The sequence below is a fragment of the Mirounga angustirostris genome, unplaced genomic scaffold (assembly GCF_029215605.1).
Source record: "Mirounga angustirostris isolate CCGP_5_RB_7025 unplaced genomic scaffold, mMirAng1.0.hap1 SCAF_1, whole genome shotgun sequence".
NCBI lineage: Eukaryota > Metazoa > Chordata > Mammalia > Carnivora > Phocidae > Mirounga > Mirounga angustirostris.
The window spans coordinates 63,785,144-63,809,921 of NW_026991709.1; the positions used below are offsets into that span (position 1 = coordinate 63,785,144).

The following is a 24,778-nucleotide window of genomic DNA, read 5'->3' on the forward strand; positions in this document are numbered from 1 at the left end:
ATGCACAAACATCTTGGGAAAAGGCAGCATTGCTGAGAAATGCATAGTTCCCAGACCCTCTTCCAAGCAACCTTCCCCCCAGTGCCCAGCCAACTCCCAATACACACACACACACACACACACACACACTCTGAATTTTGACAGAGAAAAAAAAGCCAAATTCTGGGGTTAAAGAGAAAGGGTGCCATCATGCCCTACTTTCTAGTGGCCTCCGCCCTGAGTTCCTGCTAAAAAAGAAAACAGAGCAGCCCCCGACATTCAGAAACTACGCTGCACTCACACCTAGGCTATTAGATGTAAACAGTCCTACCGGATGTAAACAATCTCACAGAACACCAAACTCAAATTAAGGTCACGCAAAATGAGGCAAAGTCAGTCCACTTCCTAAAGTTGTCCAAGCACAAATATAAGGTCACTGTGCCACCTGTGAAATACCAAACATACCCTCTTTTGGCTAAAATAAGCGACTGCCATGAGTTTACCCATTACAGCTCTATCCTCCTGCTAGTCCAGATGAATAAAATGTATTCACACTCAGAATTGTCTCCGCTTTCCGACAATGTCCAATGGAGAGCACACCCTGCTTGCTTAGGCCCTCCCCAAACGACCCAACAGAAACCCAAATGCTAGAATTCCCTTTTCCTAAGACGCCTCATGGTCCCCTCTGGTGTGTTCTCTCTCACTGGGAGTCATAATCCCAATTTATTTAACTGCAGATGTGTTCCCAGGGCGGGGGGGGGGGGGGGGCTTTGAGGGGCACAGCCCCTCTCCAAATAACTGCCCATCCCTATTTCCTCTCTTGGTGTGTTTGTTGGCTGGTTAAGAACATGAGCTCTGGAGTCAACAAATATCTGACTCCAAATCCCAGCTCTGCAGGACTTTGGCAATTTACTTAGCTTCTTGGAATCTGCTTCAGGAAAACAGGTCTATCCTCACAGGGGACTGGGAGGGTTCAGTAAGATATGTCAAGTGCATCAGAATGGAAAGAGGCTATGAGATACCACCAATAAGGAGTTATCTACTAGAAGTCTAGAGTGAGGGACTCTGCTTGGCCCATAATCTTTGGAAACATGCCAACTGCCATGTTGCTGCAATTTATTACAGTGAGCTTGATGACCAAATATACTGGTCCAGACTGACTGGCCCTCAAACAATAACTGAGTAGTAGCTTTTCAGCAAAACTTCTACTCCATAGAAGAATGTACTAGGGTCATCAAAATAAGACATTTTAACGGATACATCTCATGTCCTGTGTATTATTTCCAGAGTCCTCGCTACAAATGAGATCTCTGCCCTTGCTGGTCTCACAGAGAAATATCATCAACTCCTGACGATGCGATATTCAGGATGGGGGGACACGAGGTATTGGAGAGAGACTCAGTCCAAGACTTACCTCTTCCTTTTACCAACTTTGATAAGTCACGTAACTTGAAACTGTTTTTTCTTTGTAGTACATACATGCCTATAGGGTTATTGGAAAGTAAAAAAAACTCATACACACACAGGTAATTTGGCTAATGCAGAGCAAGCACTCAATTATTGTTATGACACACCCTTCACCAATCTCTCTTCTAAGGCCTGAAATCACACACACACACACACACACGGTTCAATTTTGAGTTTTCAGCTTCAATAGCCATCAGTGGAACAATGGAGGCTTTGCCTGTACAGTCCTGTTCCCTGGGGGTGGGACTCTCAGCCACTCCTTTGTGAGTATCTCTGAGACCTATCGGACCCTCTCAGCAGGTGTAAGGTGGTCTTCAGTGTACTTAACCCCAGTGAGGGTGGCAACAGCTTAAATATCTAAGGTACGAAGGGATGGACTTAAAGTTTGGAATGTGATTGGCAAAAAAGTACTTATGAAATATATCTGAATATGCTCCATCTAGGAGGATGTGTTAATGGCTTTGCACAGGAACTGTATATATGTACAAAACATGGAGAAAGTGGAGGTTTTGAGTCTAGCAGAAAATATCTTTCATCTCTCCCAAGAGCCCATCCACAGAGCACTTGGGGCCCTTGGGACACCTGTCCAATAGGGGCTTGAGTGAAAGTCAAGGGGCTAGGGGCAGAAAAGGCAGGGAAGGAGTCTGGAAAAAAGTTCCAAGACCAGATGAGAATGGAACATACCTTTTAGATCCCAGAAGATACCAAACTTCTGTAGGAGCTAGAACAGGGATACAGATTCAGGAAACCTACCTTTAAAAATCAAAGAAGCCCCCACCTCAAAAAAAAAAAAAAATTAAAAAATGAGAGAAGCGACGATGATGGCAAAATGATGTCATGGTCTTGAAGTCAGAAGACCTGAGTCTGTACCCCGACTCTGCCATTTACTAGCTGTGAGATTTCTGGCGAGGCCCCCACTGTTCAAAACCTCTACTTCCTCATCTACCCTACTAAACTCAAGAGTCAACAGGACCAATAAAGTGTGTGTAAAAACATCACAAACCATACAGCACGGTAAAACTGAGTGTCAGGGTGAGAAAAAATCAATAAAAACATGTCAAGTAGCACGCTGTTCACGTATTTGTGATGTCCAAATAGATCGCGCTCCTACAATCCTTAACAATTACAGGAGGCCTGTCTACAAAGCTCAAAAACTTTGGCCTCTTTGTAGCAACTGACAATGAAAACACACAGGGCAGGAACACTTGGTTCCTTTGAGGCCAAACTCCTCTGCCCAGCTGAGAATGGAAGCAGGAGGGCGGGAGCAAAGAGCAAAGGTCTTAAAAAATTCTCTTCCATCCTGGGAAGTTTCACGATGAGTCACTGAAACGACTTGTATGTTACCTTGGTTGAAAGAAAACCTGAAGAACAGTAATTGGCATAGAGCAGTGGTTTCTAAAACATTTCCCCCAAAATGCAGATGCTTGTTAGCAGCTGAAAACATGCGGGGAATTTCCACATGGTAGGAGCTGTATTTTGTTTCCATTTACTAAGAAATTGAATTCTCAAATATGGATCCTCAAATTCCTTGCACACAGTATTCTCTTCCTTGACCCTCCCAACCACGACCAGGGACCCACAGCTCCAAACTGGGGATCCCTGGCATGGGCTGCTGGCAATCACAACAGTCCAGTCTGTATGGGATTATAATTAAGAGAATTTGGGGCAGAATGCTCAAGATTCTGCAGAAAGAGAGAGAAGAGTGAGGGGGGAAAGCTGAAAACCATCATTATTTCTTTGCTAAATGAAAAACAACAACAACAACAAAAAAAAAACAGCTTTTACTTGTCCCTACTGAGTTAAAGGTAAACCAGGCCAGCCCTAGGTAAACCTGTTCTGTCTATAAAATGTATTTTCCTTTCAAATTCTCCTTCCCTACTTGGGAGGTGACTGCCGGGAGCCCCAAGCCCTCCCTCCCCTCCCTTGCCGTTTGGGAAGGACATTATTTGCACTCATTGGCTGGCACTCATTCATGTTCAAGTGGAACAATTAAAGTGCCATATAGTAATGATGGCTTGGGAGAGCCTGGGGCAAAGTGCCACAATGCTTGCTGAAGAACGTCCATATCTACATTATTTATGTGTCCATTCACCCATGCAAACACAGTATTATCTCTGTATCCGAGTATCCATCTCTGAATATTTCTGTGTTCCAGTATCCACCCCCTATTACCTTCCTGAGAATATCCTCCCACATCCCTGCCCCCACCCCAGGAAGCTCAGCAGTACTGTTCTCTTCTCTCCCAAGTCACAGCCACCGGGGGCCCCATCTTCCTCCCAAATCAAAGGCTTCTGAGCCCTGGCCTCCACCCCTTCCTATCCTATACCCAACCAGGCGAGCCCCGGAGGCCAGCCCCACCGCAGCCGGTATTGATGGGGGGAAGCAGCAAGCACAAGAGGACGAAGAGAACAGAAGCATGATGCAGCCCAGGAAATGAGATGCAGATGCACCTGCCACAGGCCTGGAGCTGGTTATTCAAAGGGGCTGCACACAGGAAGAACAGGAGAAAGGAACAGGAGGACCAAGAAGAGAGGGGGTGAGGGGGGCTCAGTCCAATGTGTGTTTCTAAACCACTGAGGATTAAGAATGCTGTAATGAACACATCCATAGGCCTCAAACAACAGAGAAAAACCAAGATGGAGCACCCAAAGCTTTTTTCATTATTTTACTCCAGAGGTACTTTCGATCTATGACTAGTTAATAGGTAATTTGTAAACTGCTAATTCACATCCTGCAGGTACAAAATCATTTTACAAAAATACTTTAAAAACTAGTAGGTAACGTGTGTCCTGCTGGGCTATTCCTGGGAGGTGTATGTGGGCAGGTGACGCCCGCCACAGAGCAGGGCACCCAGCACATTGGGGGTTGCTCCTCCAACCCCGGCCTCCCTCCAGCCATTTATGCCCAAGTTCACTGCGTCTTGATTCTTCACCTTTCTCCTCCCTTCTGTGGCCTTCTTCTCACCAGGGACCCACCCCTTCTCAGATGACCATGCAGGATAAAAGAGTAAACAGACGGACTTCTTCGTACCTTTCTACCTCAGATGAGAACAATTCCGGTTCTCTGGAACATTCAGCAACCCTACTTCCCGTGGCTTTTCTGATCCCATCATGTATCACTTCAAACTTAAATCTCCTTCAGTCCACGTTTTCAAGTAGCCTTCATGTTATCCCTTGAGTAGTCCTTTTAGACTCAGCCCTTCAAGTATGTGTATTACAGTCTTTAATAACCCCCAGGAGCAAACCAACCACGAAAGCTGTCTTCTTATAACTGTTTTACAGTCCGTATTACTTGGAGCTCTGCTAAGAAAATACAGAAAGGAAAAATTCAGCTCAGTAATTAGCTGCGACCAGTTCTTAACATGTGCTACTAAGGAAAGTCTCTAGTCCAAAATTATTGCAATAAAATGTTCACTTCTTCCGAATGTCACCAGAAGATCCAGGGTCATGCACCAGACCAGAAATCCACTGTGATGTTGGTATACAAAGGATTATAATCCACAGAGAGTAATTTGTAAATACAACTGGTCAACCCATCTGTTCTCCAGACTCGTGACACCTGATGTAAGAGCTTCATCCTAAAGATAAAAAGAACAATGTAAATCATAATGCAAGAATTTAACATGTATTTCCATTGCTTTTTGCCTTGCCCCCAAATTTGACAAAAGCATCTTTGTAAATTATTGTACCTACTGGGTTTCCTACTGCAAAAAGTTAATTTTCCCCATCTGAAGTAACAGACACCAATGATAGCCACGTGGTCACGTGTCAGACCCCATGTTAAGACCCTAGGGACAAATGCACCCAGTCTACAGGACAGAAGGATGCCCAGGTAACACCAATACAATGTGATATGTGCCATCCACTGCTAACAGGGCCTGGGCTAAGCTTCAGGGGATCTAGGAATCCTCCCATGTTGTTGTCTATAGGCAGGAGGGTACATAGCTCAGAGTCTCAAGCAAAGTTAGAATTTATGTAGAGGATAAATGAAGCAGCACCTGACTTCATGAGGGAGTCGAGGGAGGGGTGCAGAGAAAGGGAATATGGCCGAGGCTTAGAAGAGGAGAAAGGTGAGGGGAAAGGACACGAAGGCAGGGACAACACCCTGTGCCAGACGCAGAGACATGCAAAGTAGCAGGATGCATTTCAAGAAGCAGCAACAATTCCATGGCTGGAGGCCCGGCATGTGGGGAGTGGAGCAGGTGGTGAACTGAACTGGTCTCTAGGAACTCTGGATGAAAAGCAATACATTTCGGTTACAGTATCAGTGTGGACGGAGATCAGAAACACAGTGTTGAACTAAGTAAGGTCAGAGAAAAATGCAATAGTATGATTTCACTTATATAAAATTGGAAAACATATAAAACTAAATAATCTTTTGTACAGGGATACCCACCTATGGGAAAACAACAAAAACAAAGAAACAGCAGAAATAATTATCATCATCACAAGTAATTGTCACAAAAATCCAGGAAAACGTGACCTCTTGGGTGGGGGGAAATGGGATTGAGGAGGGTTACACGTGTAACAAACAAATTGGGTGGGGGACACTACCACTGTTCATGGTATCAAGAATCTTCAGACTTTTCAAATAATTTATAAGTATCCTTCTGTATCTATTCCATAATTATTACTATTATTTTTTATTTTTTATTGTTTTTTTAAAATTAATTTAGGTATTTGTCAGAGAGAGAGAGAGAGAGCGCACAAGCAGAGTGAGAAGCAGGCTCCCTGCTGAGCAAGGAGCCCAACGCGGAACTTGATCCCAGGAATCTGGGATCATGACCCGAGCTGAAGGCAGATGCTTAACCGACTGAGCCGCCCAGGTGCCCCTTATAATTTAAGAGAAGAAAATGCACCCCTATGGACAAAGACTAGAAAGACGCATGGAAAACAGAAGTTTTATTAAAGTCACAGATTCTAACAGAAGGGCTAAAGCCTTTTAATATTGTTTTAAAATATAAACTCTGACAAAGCCCTATAATATTTTAATATTGTTTTAAAATGTAGATTCCAACAAAAGGGCTAAAAGCACTTTAATATGGTTTTAAAATTTGGAAGGAAAAATCAGAACAAAGAATTGCAGATTCTTCAACTACGGCCCCCAAAAGAAGCGGCTTATCTGCCAGGATTCTTTGGTCAAAGGGCCAATTCCTGGGGCAAGAGAAGCACAGGATGGGCCTAGAACAGCTCAGCACACAGGCGCCCAGGGAAGGGGGCTCTCAAAACTAGTGTAGTTATGTCAAAGGATTGAGGAGGCACTTGAAGAAGATGCCCCTCGCCAAAGATGAGACAAACTGAGCACTGAAAGGAATATTAACTACATCTTGAAGGATGCTGGAGAAGAGCAACTCATCATTTTGAAAAATGAAAAATCAGTACTGATTCTGCCCCTTCATTCTGCCCTTTCTATAACAACCATACCTTGGTGTACTCAAGTAAGAAGGCAAGTCCTTTGCTGAAAAATCTATCTAATAAATGCAGAAGGCATGACAGAATATCAGAATTTTGCAATCTCCTACTGAGGCTGCTAAGATCATTAGACGCTGATGGGGAACCTGGATGGGGCTGACAACACCTAAACCCAAAGATCAAAGCTAGAATACAAAGACCCAACCAGACATCATGTCTTCCTGTTGTGATACAAGAGGAGCTACGTGGCACCATAGATGAAGTGTTCTTGCCCCCAAATTGTACTGGATTCCGTTCAAGCCTCCAGGATCAAACTCCCATTTACAAGGTCAGAGGCACATATGAAGTTTTACTGCCGGGATGCAATTCACAAGATCCACAAGGTAGCAAATTCCAACAGACAAATGACCTGGTTTGTTCAACAAATAAAATGCCAGGGGAAAAAAAGTAGGGGAGAGGTAATCTGCAGATTAAGAGATTTCAGAGAGTTCATCTAAATGCAATGTGTGGACCTTGTCTAGATCCTGATCTGAATAAACCAACCGTCAAGGGGGGAAGAACAATTTATGAGATAATCAGGGAAATCCAAACACTAACTGGATATCTGATGATATTGAGGAAGTACTGTTAATTTTATTTAGGAATGATAATGCTATAGTGGTTTTTCCTTTAAGACTTCCTATATTTAAGGATATATACCGAAGTATTTACACATAAACTGCTGTGATATCTGATTTGCTTCTAAAAATCTAGTGGGGGAGGAGGAGAAGGTGGGAGAAAGAAGAGAGGACATGAGTTGGTAACTGCTGAAGCTAGGTATGTGGTACGTGAGGGTTCAATATACCATTCCCTCTACTTTTGTGACTGTTTGAAAATGACCTTAATGAAAAGCTTTGAACAAAACAAACGGACTCATCTGATCGAATTCAGCAGAGTCCTTATCGACAAAAGACACTAAGCAGGTGCAAGCCTGGCATGTGAATCCAAGACTTACCGTTCTATATTCACCTCATTGCCTCTGTCTCTAGTATGGAAGATCATTGTATATTTACCCACTTCAGGCATTGGCCGGATTATTTTCATTCTATGAAGCTCAACCCTAGAAGAATAACAGAGTTCTTTTTTTAAAGTCTATCCTACTTATCTACCACCAGGCACTTAAAAAAATCATTTGCAAAAATTTACACATATGCACACACACGCAGTCACACAGAGTTTGATTATTACAATATTTTAAAAAAAAAAATCTTATGATGTTGGGCCTCAGGCAGTAAGTCCATAAAAGAATCACATTTAACATTAATATTGGGGTACAAAGGAGATGTGTCAATTTATAGTTTGTCATTTTCCAAAACACCTGAGAAAGTACTCATTCTAATTATTTTTAAAACATCGTGACAAGTAGGAGAATCAAGTCTCTTCGGATGCCTAATTTACTTAGTGTTTCCTTTTTTTAACAAAGACAGTAATGACCATTTAAGGTCCCAAGCTTAAAAGTCCACAAATGCAGGTATAAATCTAGACTTTGTTATTTACAGTTTGGGTAAGTCAGTTCATGATTCCGGGTCTTGGTTGCTTCTTTGTAAAATGGCAATGGTGTTATAGAGGTGATATGATAGGCCCAAATCAAACAGTCCACATGCAACACGCTTTGCAAACAGTAACATAATATGGAAGTCCAGACAAGGGTGGTGCCTGTTGCCCAGGGGAGTAAATTAATGTTTAGTAAATAAATCTTAGCCAACTTTTATATTCAAATCATTGGTTTATTCATTAGTCAAGAACCACGCTGGAGGTCAGAATGTTCTTCTCAAATGAAAGCAAAACTGGGGTCTCCCCTCTACCTTGCAGCTGAGGAGGATCAAGAAGATAGAGAAGTTACATGAAATGTGCAAAATTCTACTAAGCATCCCATCTGGACAGTGAAATGGATTTGGGGAAGACAGTGGATACTGTTTATCTCTAGTCCTTGCTACTCTCGCCCTGAAACCCATCAGGTACCCTCTGTCTCCTTCACAAGCCAAGGCCACACAGGCTGCTGATGGGCTGGGCCATAAAGTACTGTTGCGCATCACTATGACTATTCCTGTGGAGCCTTCAGTGAGGGAAATCCATTCTCTCCTGCCAGAAACATTCCAGAGACTCTCAGCCTAGACATGGGAACAAGACCAACACGGAACCCTGGCTCCTTCATGCTAAAGCGATGGAAAATTTCTGGCAGTCACACATCTATTAATTCAGAATCCCAGCTAGGAAATTTCCTTTCTAAGAAGCAACAGTAGGAGAAAAGGGGGGTCTCCTAATAGCCCAAAGGGCCTTGTTATTAGAAGTCTGAAGATACTAGCCTCAGGCTCTTGCATAGTTATTTTGGGGAGTTAGGGATACCCATAACTCTCTAGTCACAAAACCCAAGGCGGGGGGGGGGGGGGGTGAGCTGAGAGAAGAGGCCAGATATGCTCCCTTTGAGCCCCTCAAGCAGAAAGTAGTCCAAGAAAATCTGAGGGTGATGCCAACAGCCCAAGTCTGGCCTGGGAGCCAGGCCAGCAACTGCTCCTGGTGTGTGGGGCTGGCTAAGGCATAAGCACGAAAGGACCTCTTGGCCTGAGCCTGGGGGTGCCACTCCTCACAGGCTGTTGGCACTCTCTGCTCTGGAAACTGAGAACCGAGCCAGGATTCCCTTGGGTCTGGGGAAAAGCACGGCTTACAGCAGGCTCTCCGGCCATTTCCCTCAAACTGCAGTTTTGCAGCATTTTGGACCCTGTCTCCGTAAATAATACCCACCAGCAAGTGCAGAGACCTCCATCAACATTTCTGGTCCCCAAACACCCGGGAGCCAGAAACAAACGACCCTCCATCATTTCTGAACTGCCAGTGGCGAACAGCAATCTGGGCCAGCCTGCCCTCCCCCTGCCCCCGCCCCCCTTCCTGCCCAACTCTGCAGCCTCAAGACCTGCTGGCCTGGCATCTACGGGAACTATCGGTAAGCGCAGGTTGCTAGAGCCACCAGAGACAGCAGAGCCCCGTGAAGGGGACCTGCCCCTGTTGTTCACCTGAGTCTGAGGTCATCGTCTTCGCCTCCCCATCCCCAGTAGTTGTTAGAGAATCCATTCACCTTGAAAAACTGCTCTCTGCTGAGGGCAGTGACACCCCCAAAATATCCGTTGTAACGTAACCTGGAGCAGAAGAGAGGAGAGACACAGTAACATTAGCACCAGGCCATTTTGTTCTCCACACACTCTTCAGAAGTCTCTCGTGTCAGGGCTGGCATTCTAGGAACATGCTGAAGACCGTGCACTTTCATCCATCCGCTCCTGCTTGACCTCCACCTCCCAGGGTTCCGGCCTTCCCTGTCGGCCTTCTTTCCTCTGTCTAGATAAGCACTCACGTCCGCTCACTAAGCAAAGTGCTCCCCACCTGTGACTGTGAATGTTCGTGTGCAGAGGTCTACAGAGGTACCTGTAAACGTGCACCACAACATCAGAGCTGAATGACAGGTTTCATCTCATGTGCCAATCCAGTGAGGAGTAATGGCGGCCAAGGGCACTGGGAAGGGAAGGATCCTGAGGCTGCCTCCAGGTCCAGCATGAATGAATGCCCTAATGAATATACTGGTTTTTTACTTTTACTTTTTTTGGCGGGGTGGGGTGGAGAGGAGACAGCTCCTGCACACACTTTGTGTGCAAACTCCACTTCCGTGCATGCAAAGTTCCATCTCCGAGTCTGTGTCCTGGAGAAGCCAACACACCTCAGCAATCTTGAGGCTTCTGGCTTGGGCGACAAGATAGATGATACAGTCTTTCAACAGAAATAGAGTATATGGAACAATAAGAGGAAGACAGTAAATTATGTTTGGGGTAAGCTAAATGTGAGATACCCCTAGTGCTTTTGCTGGTGGGCAAAAGGACGTAAGATCCAAGTTCAAAGGAGAAAAGCAACAGATATGGCTTTGGAACGAAGATGTCAAGAGGTGGTGGGTGAAGATGTAGGAGCAGGAGAAATTGCCTGAAGACCACACAGTAGGTGAGAGGAGGAGAGTGCAGATGGTAGAGCTGTGGGGATGCCGATAAGCAAAAGGGGGCGGGGAAGAGATCAAGAGGAACGAGGCAGAGAGCATCTTTCAGTCGTATAGGACTCTGATGGATTATTGGTTGACAAATTAGCAAATCTGAGAAAAAAAAGACAACCCTTGAATATAACACTGTAACAGTTTAGAAATGCAAATGAAGGCAGCTTAGTAACTTGGATGTTACTGAACAAAAAGATACAAACATATGGAGGATTTCTAATTTGAATTAACTTCAGTTCCAAGTGTTCTAGGACCAATTAAATATTTCTGCTTTTCTAGACAAGAAAAACCAAAAGGAAAGACCAATAAACACGTAGACACTTGCCATCTGACAGGTGGAGTTCCAAAGGCTAATTTGTAGTTCAGCTGTTTGTTTCTATGTTCTGAGTATAGACAGGGAGGCCCTGTTTAACCCACAATGGAAATAGACTTACTTGTAACCCCTCAACCTAAAATTCTAGAAAATGGTATCACAACAACCTAAAATAAGCAAAAGGAACAAAGTGTTCAAAAGGCAGCTGTTACCAGCCAAAACATCGTTCTTTTTTTTTTTTTTTTAGAGATTTTATTTATTTATTTGAAGAGAGAGACACAGTGAGAGAGGGGACACAAGCAGGGGGAGCAGGAGAGGGAGAAGCAGGCTCCCGGCTGAGCAGGGAGCCCGATGCGGGGCTCGATCCCAGGACCCTGGGATCATAACCTGAGCCGAAGGCAGATGCTTAAGCGACTGAGCCACCCAGAAGCCTCTGGGAAGGCATCCTTAAGGCCCTGCCGACCAGAAACTTCATCCGAACACTGAATAGCGGCCCTGCCCAGACACAGCCTGCCAGGCACCAACCGTGGGTCACCAGGAGAGAACCGCCATTACTGATCTGGCTGTGATCGATTAAGGAGCCATGAGCCACCGTGTGCAAGACAGCAAGCTAGATGTGGGAACAGCTGGGCCCTGCCCTCCAAGAGCTTCCGGTCTCACACAAGACACGAGCGTCATCAGGGTTCTGAGGAAGGAGATGGCATGCAGGGGGGCAGGTGGGCCTGTGAGGACTCAGTAGGTAGGAACATGGGGAAACTCCTGGTGGCCAGAACTCCAAGAGGAAGAATGAAGACAGAGACGAATGCGAGCCGCCTGGGAGCACCTGGAGAGCTGTGTAGCTGCAATGGGAGGCACAGAAGGACACTGGCCAGAAAGAAGGGTCGAGGAACTCTCAGTTTCGCAGCTGTTTCTCAAATGGCCAATGTCTATCTGTTTGTCGATCTTTGCTTTTGCTTTTCTTCAGATCGGGAAAAGCGTGACCACTTAATTGGCCCTGGAACAGTCTTATTTTTTTTTTTTTAAAGATTTTATTTATTCATTTGAGACACAGAGATAGAGAGAGAGAGAGAGAAAAAGCATGAGCAGGGAGAGAGGCAGAGGGACAAGCAGGCTCCTCACTGAACCAGGAGCCCAATGTGGGACTCGATCCCAGGACCCTGTGATCGTGACCTGAGCCGAAGGCAGACGCTTAACCATCTGAGCCACCCAGGCGCCCCGAGTCTTATTTATTTTTAAAGGGCTGTAAGGCCCAAGGGGTGGGGGGAATGCAGCGCTAAAATAACAGCAGCATAAGGCCCAAATCAAACAGTCTGATCTACAAGCGTCCTTGTAGAAAGCAGTTAGGTACCAAAGGAACTCTTGGCAGTAAAATGTGCCACAGGCTGGACCAGGGCTTTATCACATCCACAGTCGTGAGATAAAGATTTATTTCTGGCCTCATCAGAATCTGAGACAGCGGGGGCAAGTTCCTTTAAGTTCTTTCCTCTGCATGTGCATGAAGTGAAAACTTTTCTTGTACTTCTCATCACACTCTTGGGGCGGCAGTCACAATGATCAAAAGCATGTGCGTTTCAAGCTCTGTGACACAGTGTAACATAGTGACCAGCAGAGAGCAGACATTTAGCTGCCTGCAACCCCACCTGCCCTTTGGCCCGCAACTAGAGGGATTTTGCTCAAAATAGCAAAGGTAAGAAGTAGGGGAGGGGGATGAGGGCAACTCCTACGTTACTTGGGACACAGAAGATGAGGTAGTTTACACGATATATACAATAAAGTAGAAAAATAGGAGGCACCTGGGTGGCTCAGATGGTTAGGCGTCTGCCTTCGGCTCAGGTCATGATCCCAGGGTCCTGGGATCGAGTCCCACATCAGGCTTCCAGCTCGGCGGGAAGCCTGCTTCTCCCTCTCCCACTCCCCCTGCTTGTGTTCCTGCTCTCACTATCTCTCTCTGTCAAATAAATAAAATCTTAAAAAAAAAATAAAGTAGAAAAATATAAATGACAAATATCCAGGACCAGAGGAAAAGTTAAAACAGAAGATTAAAATAGGAAATATATTAGAAGTCTGATCTACAATTAAGATTCTTTTCAGCTTCTAAAAGAAGCCAATGGATTTGGCTCAGAGCTTCCTACATCCAGATCAAAAGAGGAGACACACTCAATCGCCTGATTCATATTAAGAAAACCCTGCCAGTTACTCAAAGAAGACAAAGGCTTTCTGATATCTAGTTACAGAAGAAATCACCTGATTCATATTAAGAAAACCCTGCCAGTTACTCAAAAAAGGCAAAGGCTTTCTGATATCTAGTTACGAAAGAAATGTCTGGCCAGTGACAATAGCAAATCAAAAACATCAAGATTCATGCAGGGGCTGTTTTTAGAATGAGCAGCATCTGATGAAATTGCTGCTTGTGGCCCTGAGGTTTTATTCAAACTTAATTTCTAGCAGGAAACCCCAAGAACTTAGTTTCTTGTGGTCCAGCTGAATAAAAAAAAAAATGAAAAATAAAAATCTAGAATCCCAATAAAAAGCCTTTAAACAATCCCTTGTGTCCACACTCCAAAAATAAACAACAAAAACAATCCTGTGTGGTTGTAATTTCTCATCACAGATGTGCAGAAAGAACTGGGCCACAGGAAGTTGTCTATAGAAGGGTCCAAAGTACAGGTGTGCTGTGTTCTACACGGTGATACCTTATTAATTTTATGTAGACTGTTGACATGCTTCTGAAAACACCAAGATACCCCAATATAATACGTTGCTTTCTTTCATGCACAGGTGGCTCAAGGAAACCAGAAAGCAAAACCTCCAGGAAAGGATCATGATAAAATTCCCCAAAGGAAAAAATCCTACAATTCTCTTCCAGACTGCTCCCCTGCCCTCTGGTCCCACTGTCCCCTGCCAAATTCGGGAGCATGGCATCTCCTCTCTCAGCTTCTCCCCTACGGCCTTGCTCCACCCACTACACTAAAGGCCAGCCGTACTGAGCTTTTCCTGTCATTCTTCAGCTGTATCCAGGTGTCAGAAGCCCCTCAGTCCCTTCCATAAGAAATTCAAATTCCTTAGCAGACTGAACGAGGCCTGCCTAATCTGGCCCCTGCCTACCCCCATCTCTTGCCTCTCTTTCCTCCACCATCCCGGACATTCATTCTTGAGCACTGATAAACTACATGCATTTCCCCAAAACCATACCATGCTCTCTCATTTCCATGTCTTGGAACTCTACTGGGAAGCTCCCATTGTTGCACATGCTAAAGGGGCCACGTTCCCTGGGGAAGAGCTTTAAACCTTTCCGTAAGTGTTTCTTTCTTTAAGAAATTGCTGCTTGTGGCCCTGAAGTGCCCTGCTGTGTGCCCACCCATTGTGGCTTAGTCTAGGTATTTGTTTATATCCCACAATTTACATAGGGATTGGGTTTAAAGTCAGTACCTAAGGCAAAAATAACCTGAGATGTAACTCTTGGAACTCTCTTACAGTCCAAAGTGAGAGACCTACAAAATCTGAGCAGCGTGGAAACTGAGATTAAGCACAGTATCAAGGGATTCGTGGTTTCCATCTCATGTTCCCTTCCCAGAGGAGACAATGGTGCAATCGCCCGTGTTATAATTGTGTAATTCTCTGCCTGCCTCCTCCTCTTTCCCCATCGTGACCAACTGCTTACAGTTGGATTTGTAGACGTGCCAAACCGACGCACCTCCATGGCAGCTCTGTCTCCCTCAGACCCTAGGAAGATGCCACAGTCTGAAAAGAAATGTCATGATCTCATAGCAGAGACCTAAAGTTTGACCTAACGGGCACACTCTTGTTGCCTCCTGGAAGGGGAAGTCAGGATAGCCAGGCAAGTGACTTGAGTTCTACTCAGTGTGGACTTACTGGCAAAGTTCCACCAGGGGGGTGCCGTGGGTGGGGCTGGCTGTCATTTGCAATGCTTGGCCTGCTTTCCCTCTCCTGTTCGTTCCCTGTTGTCCTTCATCCTCTGCCAAGACTATTGTGATTCCTGTTTTGAACTTAAGTGATAGGTCATGCATCATTTTTCCTATTCCTCATTTTTCTTTGATAGTCTGGACACTACGTCCCACACAGCCCTGATGACAACAGAGCGAGCTTCTGAGCCTGAGCAAGCCTTGAGCGGCACCGCCTTCCCGCTTACCTATACCCCGTGCTGTTCCTGCCGACCACCAGATGCTTGGGCTGCTCCTCACACTTATAGAGGTTCAAGTCGTTCTCGGGCACCAGGTCCACATCGTGGAATATAAAGCAGTCCCAATTTTCATCCTTGAGAGCTTCCAGATAGCCCACATTCAAGAGCTTGGCTCGATTAAACTTTTTGCTTCCAGCCTATAGATACAGAAATTAAAACTTGGAAAGCTCCAGAGATAAGGTTTCACACTGTGCCCCTCTCCAGCCTCAGAGGCAGGAGTTGGAATTATTCTTCCCAAGTAAAAATCTGACAGAGTAGATGCAGTAACAGTAAAAAACCATTTGGTTTCTTTGTGTTCTTTCATATATACTTATATTCCAAAAGTGACAAACATGCCTTAAAATGGAGAGTTGTTTAATGGGTACAGAGTTTCAGTTTTGCAAGCTGAGAAATGTCTAGAGACTGGTTACACGATAACGTGAATACACTTCACCCCACTGAACCGTATACTTAAAAACAGTTAAGATGCACTCTTAGTGACTATGAACCAGGAGAGATCCTGGCAGGGCTGAGGACATCAGATCTCATCGTTCTCCCAGCCCACTGACTTTGCCCTGAAGCCCTTCAATAAAATGGTTTGATCAGAAATTTTAAAAAAAAGTTAAGACACTAAATTTCATATTTCACAATTTTAAAAAGGTCATGGCTTTAAACTACAAATAAAAATAACTCAGAATTTTTTTTAAAACATACATTTATTTATTCCACATAAAAGTATAAACCTTCTTTATACATTAGTCATACCAATTAGTATCCTGCTTTATTGTCTAACTTCCAGCTGATCCCAATCTTACCGTATGTAACAAATTTACACTAAGCTTCCAAAAGACATTGCTCACTAGAAAAGACCAAGAAATCTGGACTTATAAACAGAGGTTATTGCTAATATTTCTAAGCTACTTAAAAGTTTCTTAGAAGCACTGTAAGAGAATCCTGTTTTAATCTTTAATGGCAGAAGGTAATCCTTGAGGCACCTGAGTGGCTCAGTCAGCTGAGTGTCAGACTCTTGATTTTGGCTCAGGTCACGATTCCAGCATCATGGGATTGAGCCCCATGTTGAGCCCCATGTGGAGCCTGCTTGTCCCACTCCCTCTACTCCCCATCCCTCCCCCCACCACTTGCACTCACTCTCTCTTTCTCTCAAATAAATAAATAAAATCTTAAAAAAAAAAAAAAAGGAGGCAATCCCCATAGTGACCTTACAGAAGGGATTCATCACTGAGTAAGAAGAGAACACAATTCAACCAGTTATATGAACAAAGCTATAGTATGAAAAAGAGTTTACAGAATTAATTTTTTCATGGCTGTTTGGATCATAATCCTTAAGAACAAATTCCAGTTTAATAAAGAGTTTATCATAAAGAAAATACAAGCAGTTCTCAAAAGTTACCACAGTATTTTCATGAAAAGAGTAACACCAAGCAGACATATTTTTCTAGTCACAAATATACTACATATTGGGGGTGCTGTCCTGAGTAAGAACTGAGAATGACCAATAATGTTAAAAAGAAAAATAATTATAGGGGTGCCTGGGTGGCTCAGTCAGTTGAGTGAGTGTTAGTTTTGGCTCAGGTCATGATCTCAGGGTCCTGAGATTAAGCCCCACTTCAGGCTCTGTGCTCAATGCAGAGTCTGCTGGAGATTCTCTCCCTCTCCCTCCCCCTCTGCACCTCCCCTGCTTGCGTGCACTCTCTCTCTCAAAAAAACAAACAAATAAATAAATAATTTTTAAAAAAATTATAAACCAGTAATAGTAAAATTTTGTTTCAAATCCTAAAAAATGGGTGTATTATATATGCACATTGATTTCAAGAGCCCCCGTTTATTTTAAAGTATATACTGCAGAACTGCATCCTCTGATTTGTCAAGTTTTCCTAAAACATATATTACCAATTATAAAACAATATTAAATATGTAGTGAATGATTTTGTTGACATTTTTGGCATCTGTAAGGATTTGAAGGGAATTATTTGAATGGTCTGGGACAATCCTGGAAAGCTAGACATGGATATTTAAGTTGATGCCTTTTCTTTCGATAAACATTAATACCAAATACAGGCATCTCTACTTAGAGCTAAATTCTTCAAAAGCAGCCCAAGCTTACCACTTACAGTGCTCCTAATGAATCACGCTTCTGGGAGCCAAATAAGGGAGTCAAGAAAGTGAAAACTAAACATAATCCATTTGATACAATAGAAGTTATAGGCAGAAAGATGGAGACAGTTATAGAACCTCATGGCTATTAATACAGTAATCTGTCGGATCCTCTGCCTAGATCCCCACTGATTAGCCATGCTCAAAATGGAAAACAATTCCAACATCTCATCATGTAGCGTCTAGCAAAGGCAGGAGGAAATACAAGGCAAATCTCCAGGGAAATTCTTTGGGCGGTCATTGGCTAACATGGAAGGGCTCACACACAAAAAGCAGAACAAAACTAAACTAAACTAAACAAAACAGACTTCCTCCAGAGGTTCGTTTAAGAGGCAATAAAATTTCCCAGCGTTTAGTCTGATTATTCCACACTCCTAGACAAGAATTTCCTTTACCCCTTTCATGGATAAATGAGGTAGGAGACCTTTTCTTCAATGAGTTTGATGCTCCTTTTACCCAAGAGACACCAATGGCCAAGTCCCTCAGTCTCATCCCAGAGGGAGAGGAGGACCTGGGGGGTGGGGGGGGGGCAGACCAGACCACTCACCTGGTGGATGATGTAGATGCCATAGTCCAGCTGCTGCCTCTGCAAGAAGGGGTGAAGGTGTTCTAGAAGGTACATCAAGTGTTTCTCTCTGTTCCGGTGAGGAATGAGAATGGCGACCCGCTGCGAAGCCTTACATTCCTCAGGGCGATACCGGCCTCTGTGCACTTGGGGATTTTCTGCCGCCACTTCTTCCAGAGTGAGATCTGGTTTGAAAACAAGCTTGTTCTGGCCCCCTACAATAAAAACAGGACCCAGGAAATAACCGTAACTACCTCATCAAGGGCTGATGGGGTCCATGAGCATTTACCTAATGCACTTAGAACACTATCTGGCCCACGGTGAGGACCATAGGAGTGCTGGCTTTTATTATTATTACTTTAAAAGCCTCGTTCGGTCATGAACTGTAACCAGAGTCATGTGACCCAGGTTACTGGCTGCAAAAGGAAGTAAGTGACACATAAGAGCATTCTCTTGTGGCTGGGTAACCAACTCGGGGTTTGTGACTCATCCGTGAGGAGGAGATGCGTCCTGTCCCAGTGGCCCTGGTAAAGAGTAGAGGTCAGGGCTAGACTAAGTAACTTCAAATTGCTCAAATCCTCTTTTCCTTCTCAAAATTCCAAAGGAGGGTAAAGTCCCTTAAAAATCAGACGCATTCCATGGAATCAAGCTCAGGGGCAAGGCCATTTCCCACTCTGTCCCTGAGCTCCTGGAAGCTATCATAGCTCACTGAAGATAAAACCATGAAAGGAAACAGCAACGAGCCTCACGCCTCACCCAGCACAGCATGCATGGGCAATATCCTAATTCTCCCGTTGGACCCCGGTAGCTGACATCCCCCAACGCTGCATTTGCCCAGCGAGTCTGGACACAGCCTGATTGGATGAAACCCGAGGCCGTGCGTGGTGACCAACCTCGTGCAAGGCGTCGTAGATCAGGTGCAAGCCACGGGCCCTCGTCCTCAATCTGAATTAACTGGGAATACTGACTGATAAGAGAGGAGGCAGAGCTCTGGTCAGAGAACTCAGCCCTGCGTTTTTCAAACTCCATATACACCAGTCAGGCTGTAACATCTCAAGATGCTGGCACGCTGCGCCCTCCCTTCTGGAGCAAGGCAGTCACAGGCCCTTCCAATGTGTAAGTCACCAGGCCTGGCTCCGTGGGACCACCCCTGCCCTGGCCATGGCTGTGTAGACCGGGCGCCAGGGTCCGTGAGGTGGTTGAAAGGCTCAGCCCAGCAGCACCAAGGGCAAATAACGGCTTCTAGCCACCGAGAGAGACTAACTGGCCTATAAGGAAGAGCCTTTCCTGAAGGTGTGAGGCACAGAGTTGGCAGGCAGCGATGCCCGAAAAGCCACCAGTAGGAAAATGAGTTGTGTAAAAGGCAAGCTACCAGAGCTGCTGGGAGGAGGATGGTGCGGCTGCTGAGATGGTTTCCCAAACAGCCCATTAACAAGCCCACCATCTGCGTTAACCTAAGCCTCTATTCTTGGCCCCTGAAAGAGCCCCATGCAACCGGTCTGATACAAACGAGTCCCCTTGCTCACTTTCTCATTGTCCTAACTTTGTAGGTGCCCTAAACTTCTACAGTGCCTGCTTCCGCCCCCTCTATCAGCCTCCCTGCCCCACCCACAGCATCTTCTCCAATTCTGTCCCTTCTCGGCCCATCTTAACTCATCACTACTTTTGTCACCCTCTTAATCCAGGGACTTCCTCAGTACTGGGTCACTGCCCATTTTATTTTTATGAATACTTTTATCACTTAAATATATTGTGAGAATTTTGAACAAGGTAGATAACACAGTCAGATTTGCCTTTCAACAACTCATTCTCCCATCTGAACTTGTATCACTGTGAGCAGAACAATTTCCCTCACAACACGATCAGGAATCATATTTTGGCTTTTCCATGACTGAGTAAAAAGAAGCAGTATGCCCCTAGGAACACAGTACAAGACTGTGATTCAATTAGGAGAGAGGGTCTGCAGGTGTTTGTTCAGCTAAGAGCAAGAAGCCACCCCCACGGAGGGCTACTTTAGTGTATGTACTTTTCTGAGAGAGAAGAATCTAAATCAGATTTTTGGTGAACAAACAGGAATCTGCCAGGCAGACATAGATTGAGGAAAGGCAGTCTGGAAAGAGGAAACAATTTAAGGCTCAGAGGAGTATCTGGAGAACTACAAGCACTTTGATGGTCTGGAGAATCAGAGGCCTGACAGAATCTCTGTGGGTTATTTCTAATATCACTGTGGAGTTTTTCCTCTCTAATCAATGTGTTCAATAAAACCAACTTACTGTTAATTTAAATAGAAAGGCAAGACATCCAAGGGGAATCAGAACACTATTAAAGAAATAAACACTAAAGACAACATTGAAAAACCCACTCGGTCTTGTCCCTTGACTCCATACTTTCAGCCAAGGGAATGCTAACAGATGTGACAGGAGTGGATTTCTCCACCTGTGCCCTGTGGATGTCAGGAGGACAGACCCAGGCTAGCTCATTGGTCCCAGGAGGAGAATGTGAGACCCATGGAGCAGAGCCACTGGCCTAGATCAACGGACCCCCAGTTCATCTGGCAGACTTGTGAACTAAATACATTCCCATTGACGTGTGCTTCTGAGGCTGAAGTGGCTTAGTAATAAAACTGGGTATGTTCATATAATGGAAGACGGATTGCACACAGCAGTATGGATACATCTCACAAACACAATGCTGAATGACAGAAGCCAGACACAAAAGAGACCATAGTGCATGTTTCTAATTATGTAAAGTTTAAAAAACAGGAAAAATCTAATGCCTGGTGTTGGAATCTTGAAGTAAGGGTCATGACTGAAAGAAGCATGAGAATTTCCGGGGCTCTAGGGGATTCCATTTCTTAATTTACATACTGATCACACACGTATGTTCACTTTGTGAAACTTCGCCAAGCTGCACACTTCTGATTTTTGTGCTTTTCTGTACATATGTTATATTTAACTAAAAAGTTTACACAGCACTTGTAAACAAGAAAAAGCGAAAAGCCTTACTGAGGTAAGGAGACACAGAAGGGCAGTCTTCCAGGTCTGCTTCTTTCACGGAGTCTTGCTTCATCAGAGTTTCTTCCTTCCCCCAAACCAGAACCTTGTTGAAATGAGCCATGAAGTCCTTTGCTTTAGGAATGTCTTGAATAGCCCCCACAAAGTAGTTACTGGTGGCCCACCCAACAACTGTCAGGCATAAGAGAAAAAGCAACAATAACCGGACTTTGTAGGAAAGGTGGAAAGTCAGTAGGAAGCCCATGTCTGTTATTCTGTGAGCAATATGTATCTCTCCCCTTCACCACAGGGAGGAAGCTTCAAGCTCAACTTTTCCAAGCCAACGGCACACTTGGCCACAACTAGGGACGCCTGCTTTTGCTCAGTAGTTCTGCTCCAGCAGCCTCTGAAAGGAATCACAAAGACATGTTGTTTCACATGAAATCCTATCCTCAATGATTCACGCCATCACAGACTGAAAACTTATCCCCACTGGATCTTGACTAACAATAATGGGAGCTTTCCAATAGGGGCTTTGAGGTCAGAAAATCAGAGATTTCAGGGGCAGAGGGTTCCAACCATCTATACATCACGGGATTTCTCTCTGGGTTACCACAGGGGCTCAGTAATCCGTAAGACTAACGGGTAGAACTACAGTGCAGTGTTGAAGATCAGGGATTTGGATTTGGACAGAAACTACAGCTCCACCACGTATCAGCCATGACACTTCAAGCCAGTCACTTAACTGAGCCTCAGTCTCCTCACCTGTAAAATGGGGATAAAAACGGTCTCTCCCTGGAGAGGTTAATGTGGGACTGAATGACCTAATGTATTAATACATAAAGTGTTAGCCCACCTCCTGATGTATAGTGATCACCAACTAAGTGGTGACCATCACTGTTGTTGTTGGTATATTACTTCCATTAAGTGACTCTAGACTAAAGATGGCCGACAGGTGGACACAGCAGTTGGCCGCCGCAAGCGCTACGCTATTGTACTATTTCTCACTGTCAGTTGATGAACTGCCATTCTGATTTCATTGTACAGCATGTGGTGATACAGTATGAATTCACCTCTGAGAGGTGGCTATGCTCTTAGTTATTGACAAAAATCCAGTTTTGGAGGCCCACCCTGGACCATAGTGAATGCACTAAGGTGATGAAGGCTACTTGGCAAGGCCCCCGGGGGGACAGCCAGAAATTCCCCTCACATCCTCCCTGTGTGGCCACAACCACCTCTCTCCTCAAATTCTAAGCGTGTTATCACAGGGGTGCAGAAAATGCTAAATACAGCCAGGGCAGTGATCAAATTCACAGCCAAACACATCCTCAGTTAAATGGATAGGATGGAGACCAAAATATTTTCTGTGCCAGGTAATGACACGAAAAAGGTATGATTAAATCTTAAGAAACAAAAAGGCAAACAGAAATAAATGCTGTATGTGTATAAGATTACCACTAAAACTATAGAAATAAGAAAACTCTAGAGAGAAATGTAGCCCAAAGCTAACAATAATTGTATTAGGAGTATGGGATTAGCTGGGGGGAGGGGGGGCGCGGGAGCACAGAGCACAAACAGGGGGGCGGAAGAGGGCAAAGCAAACTCCCCGCTGAGTAGGGAGCCCGACGTGGGACTTGATCCCAGGACTCTGGGATCATGACCTGAGCCCAAGGCAGACACTTAACTGACTGAGCCACCCAGGCACCCCCCGTGTTTGCTTTTTTAAATTAGACACAGGGATGTGGTAATTCGCTGTGAAAAAACAAAAACAAAACAATCTTAGCACCTCTCAAGATAGTCCCCTACTTACTGAAGGGTAGTATTCCAAAAATTTAGCTCTAGGTTAGTTCGAGGGATACCTAGAAAGCATTTCTCTCTAGATTCAATGTTATAAATGGAGGTTAGGTTTCTGGGTCAAGCTACAAAAGAGAAGATTTGACTCAGGAAGCAATTAAACAGTATGGCCTGTGTTTTGGGTCTTGCAAAAGTATCACAAGAAATTGATGCTGAAGGCAGTAATAACAGCTAATAAGAAGAGTGATTTATTTGTGCATTTACTCTGTGGCATGCACTGGGGTTAAATCGCTTGTATTAATTTACCTAATTCTCATTCTCAGCCTCGCAAGGTAAGAATCATTAGTCTCTTCATTTTATAGAAGAGAAAAATGAAGGTTTAGAGAGATTAAGGAACTTGCCCTTGACCACACAGTGTAATACTCTTTGCAGGTATACAATACAGTGATTCAACGCTTCCATCTCATTCTTGGAAAATTTAGACTGAGAACGTTGTTTTTCTAAGAGCTGCTTATGGAGGAATAGTCCCCTGACAGGGAGACTCCCTTGGCTGAAGAGGCTTCTGACCACAGAGGTACTATGGTGTTAGAAGCAGAAAAGGACCAGAACTCACACAAGTCCAGCACTCTGTCCTGTTACAGAGGGAGGAAGAGTTAAAGAGTTAAATCTTTAGAGAGATTTAAAACCCACCCAAACAGGAGCAAGCTGGGAATAATCATAGACAAATATTGCTGAACTGCAGCCCACGGAATGTGGCCAAAGATAAGAAATTTATTATAAAAGCAAGGAGCCATTCTTATGGATTACTTAATAATTAGCCCCTCACTGCTAACTAGGCTTCTTGAGATGTGGATCTAGTTAAAAATAATCACTTCCCCTTTTTTCTAAGCCTTAGTGCCATCCTCAAAACTGACTTATAGAGGGAGCCAGCATGAAGGAAGCTCAAGTATGAGGTCTCCTTGGTTTCTGGGAGTAAACATGTGAGGTGTGAAGGGTCTATAATACCGGTCCAATGGTCTTTCAAGAGACAGCTCAGCCTGCTTATTGACTGAGTGCCAACTCCGCGTTCCAAACCCATCTGGTTTCCAAACCCATCTGCAAGCAGAAGGCATCTCAGAGTGGGCATGATGTGGCCCCAGTAACGTGATCCTACTCGCTTGGGCCTCTGGGGCAGCAAAGAGAAAAGGCTGATATTTTGCTACTCTTTTTACTCTTGCAGAGTTCCTGAGAGCTGTGTTTGCACACAGGTTGTCCTACCTTCTTTGGGCCTCTGGTATTCATCTCCTTTACCTGGCTTTACCTGGCTTCTGAGTGATCACTGCCCAAACCCCAATGGTTCCCTGGGTGGGAATGTAAGGATGACAGCCACTTACAAGTACACATCATCTAAATTCAAAGACTGAGCTCCAAATGGCCAAAATTGGAAGCATTTGGGCAAGAAAATAATGATGGCATTGTATTTTAACCCACAGAATAAAATGAATATCCATGAGTCCATACTGATACAAATGATCAAATAAATAAAAGGGAGGAAAAGGGCAGTTCTTACAGGAAAGTCTCAATTAATAAGGAAGCAGGAGAAGGAAAAAAATCACCACTAGGCAAACACCACTGTAAGAATTGTTGCAGACAAGATCCGTCAATGGGTATTAAAATTAGTAGGTGAAAATTTGAGGATAAACAGAGTTTGTATAGTCTCAAGTATCTCCCCCAAGATATTTACTAGTTGCAAAGGGAAAGACAATAAGTTTACAGTGGAGAAACACAGATTTCACCCTCACTAAGTGATAAGGTTTAGTATTACCAGTGATATGACCTATCAACCTCATGAATTA

The 24,778-nt window shown here is 44.4% G+C and overlaps 1 protein-coding gene across 2 annotated transcripts in view; it reads right to left on the minus strand.

The window, feature by feature from the left end:
• Window positions 1-276: 276 nt before the first annotated feature.
• The window catches only part of B4GALT4 (beta-1,4-galactosyltransferase 4), a 30,294-nt gene continuing 5,792 nt past the window's right edge, over window positions 277-24,778 (minus strand). For both annotated transcript variants that reach the window (XM_045902918.3, XM_045902917.3), the window contains exons 2-7: window positions 21,162-21,555; window positions 18,139-18,371; window positions 15,387-15,574; window positions 9,908-10,030; window positions 7,852-7,956; window positions 277-5,023 (exon numbers count right to left, since the gene is read on the minus strand). In XM_045902918.3, coding sequence (XP_045758874.1) covers window positions 4,891-5,023; window positions 7,852-7,956; window positions 9,908-10,030; window positions 15,387-15,574; window positions 18,139-18,371; window positions 21,162-21,414 — 1,035 coding nt within the window. In that variant the 5' untranslated portion in view covers window positions 21,415-21,555 and the 3' untranslated portion in view covers window positions 277-4,890. The remainder of the gene's footprint in view (window positions 5,024-7,851; window positions 7,957-9,907; window positions 10,031-15,386; window positions 15,575-18,138; window positions 18,372-21,161; window positions 21,556-24,778) is intronic.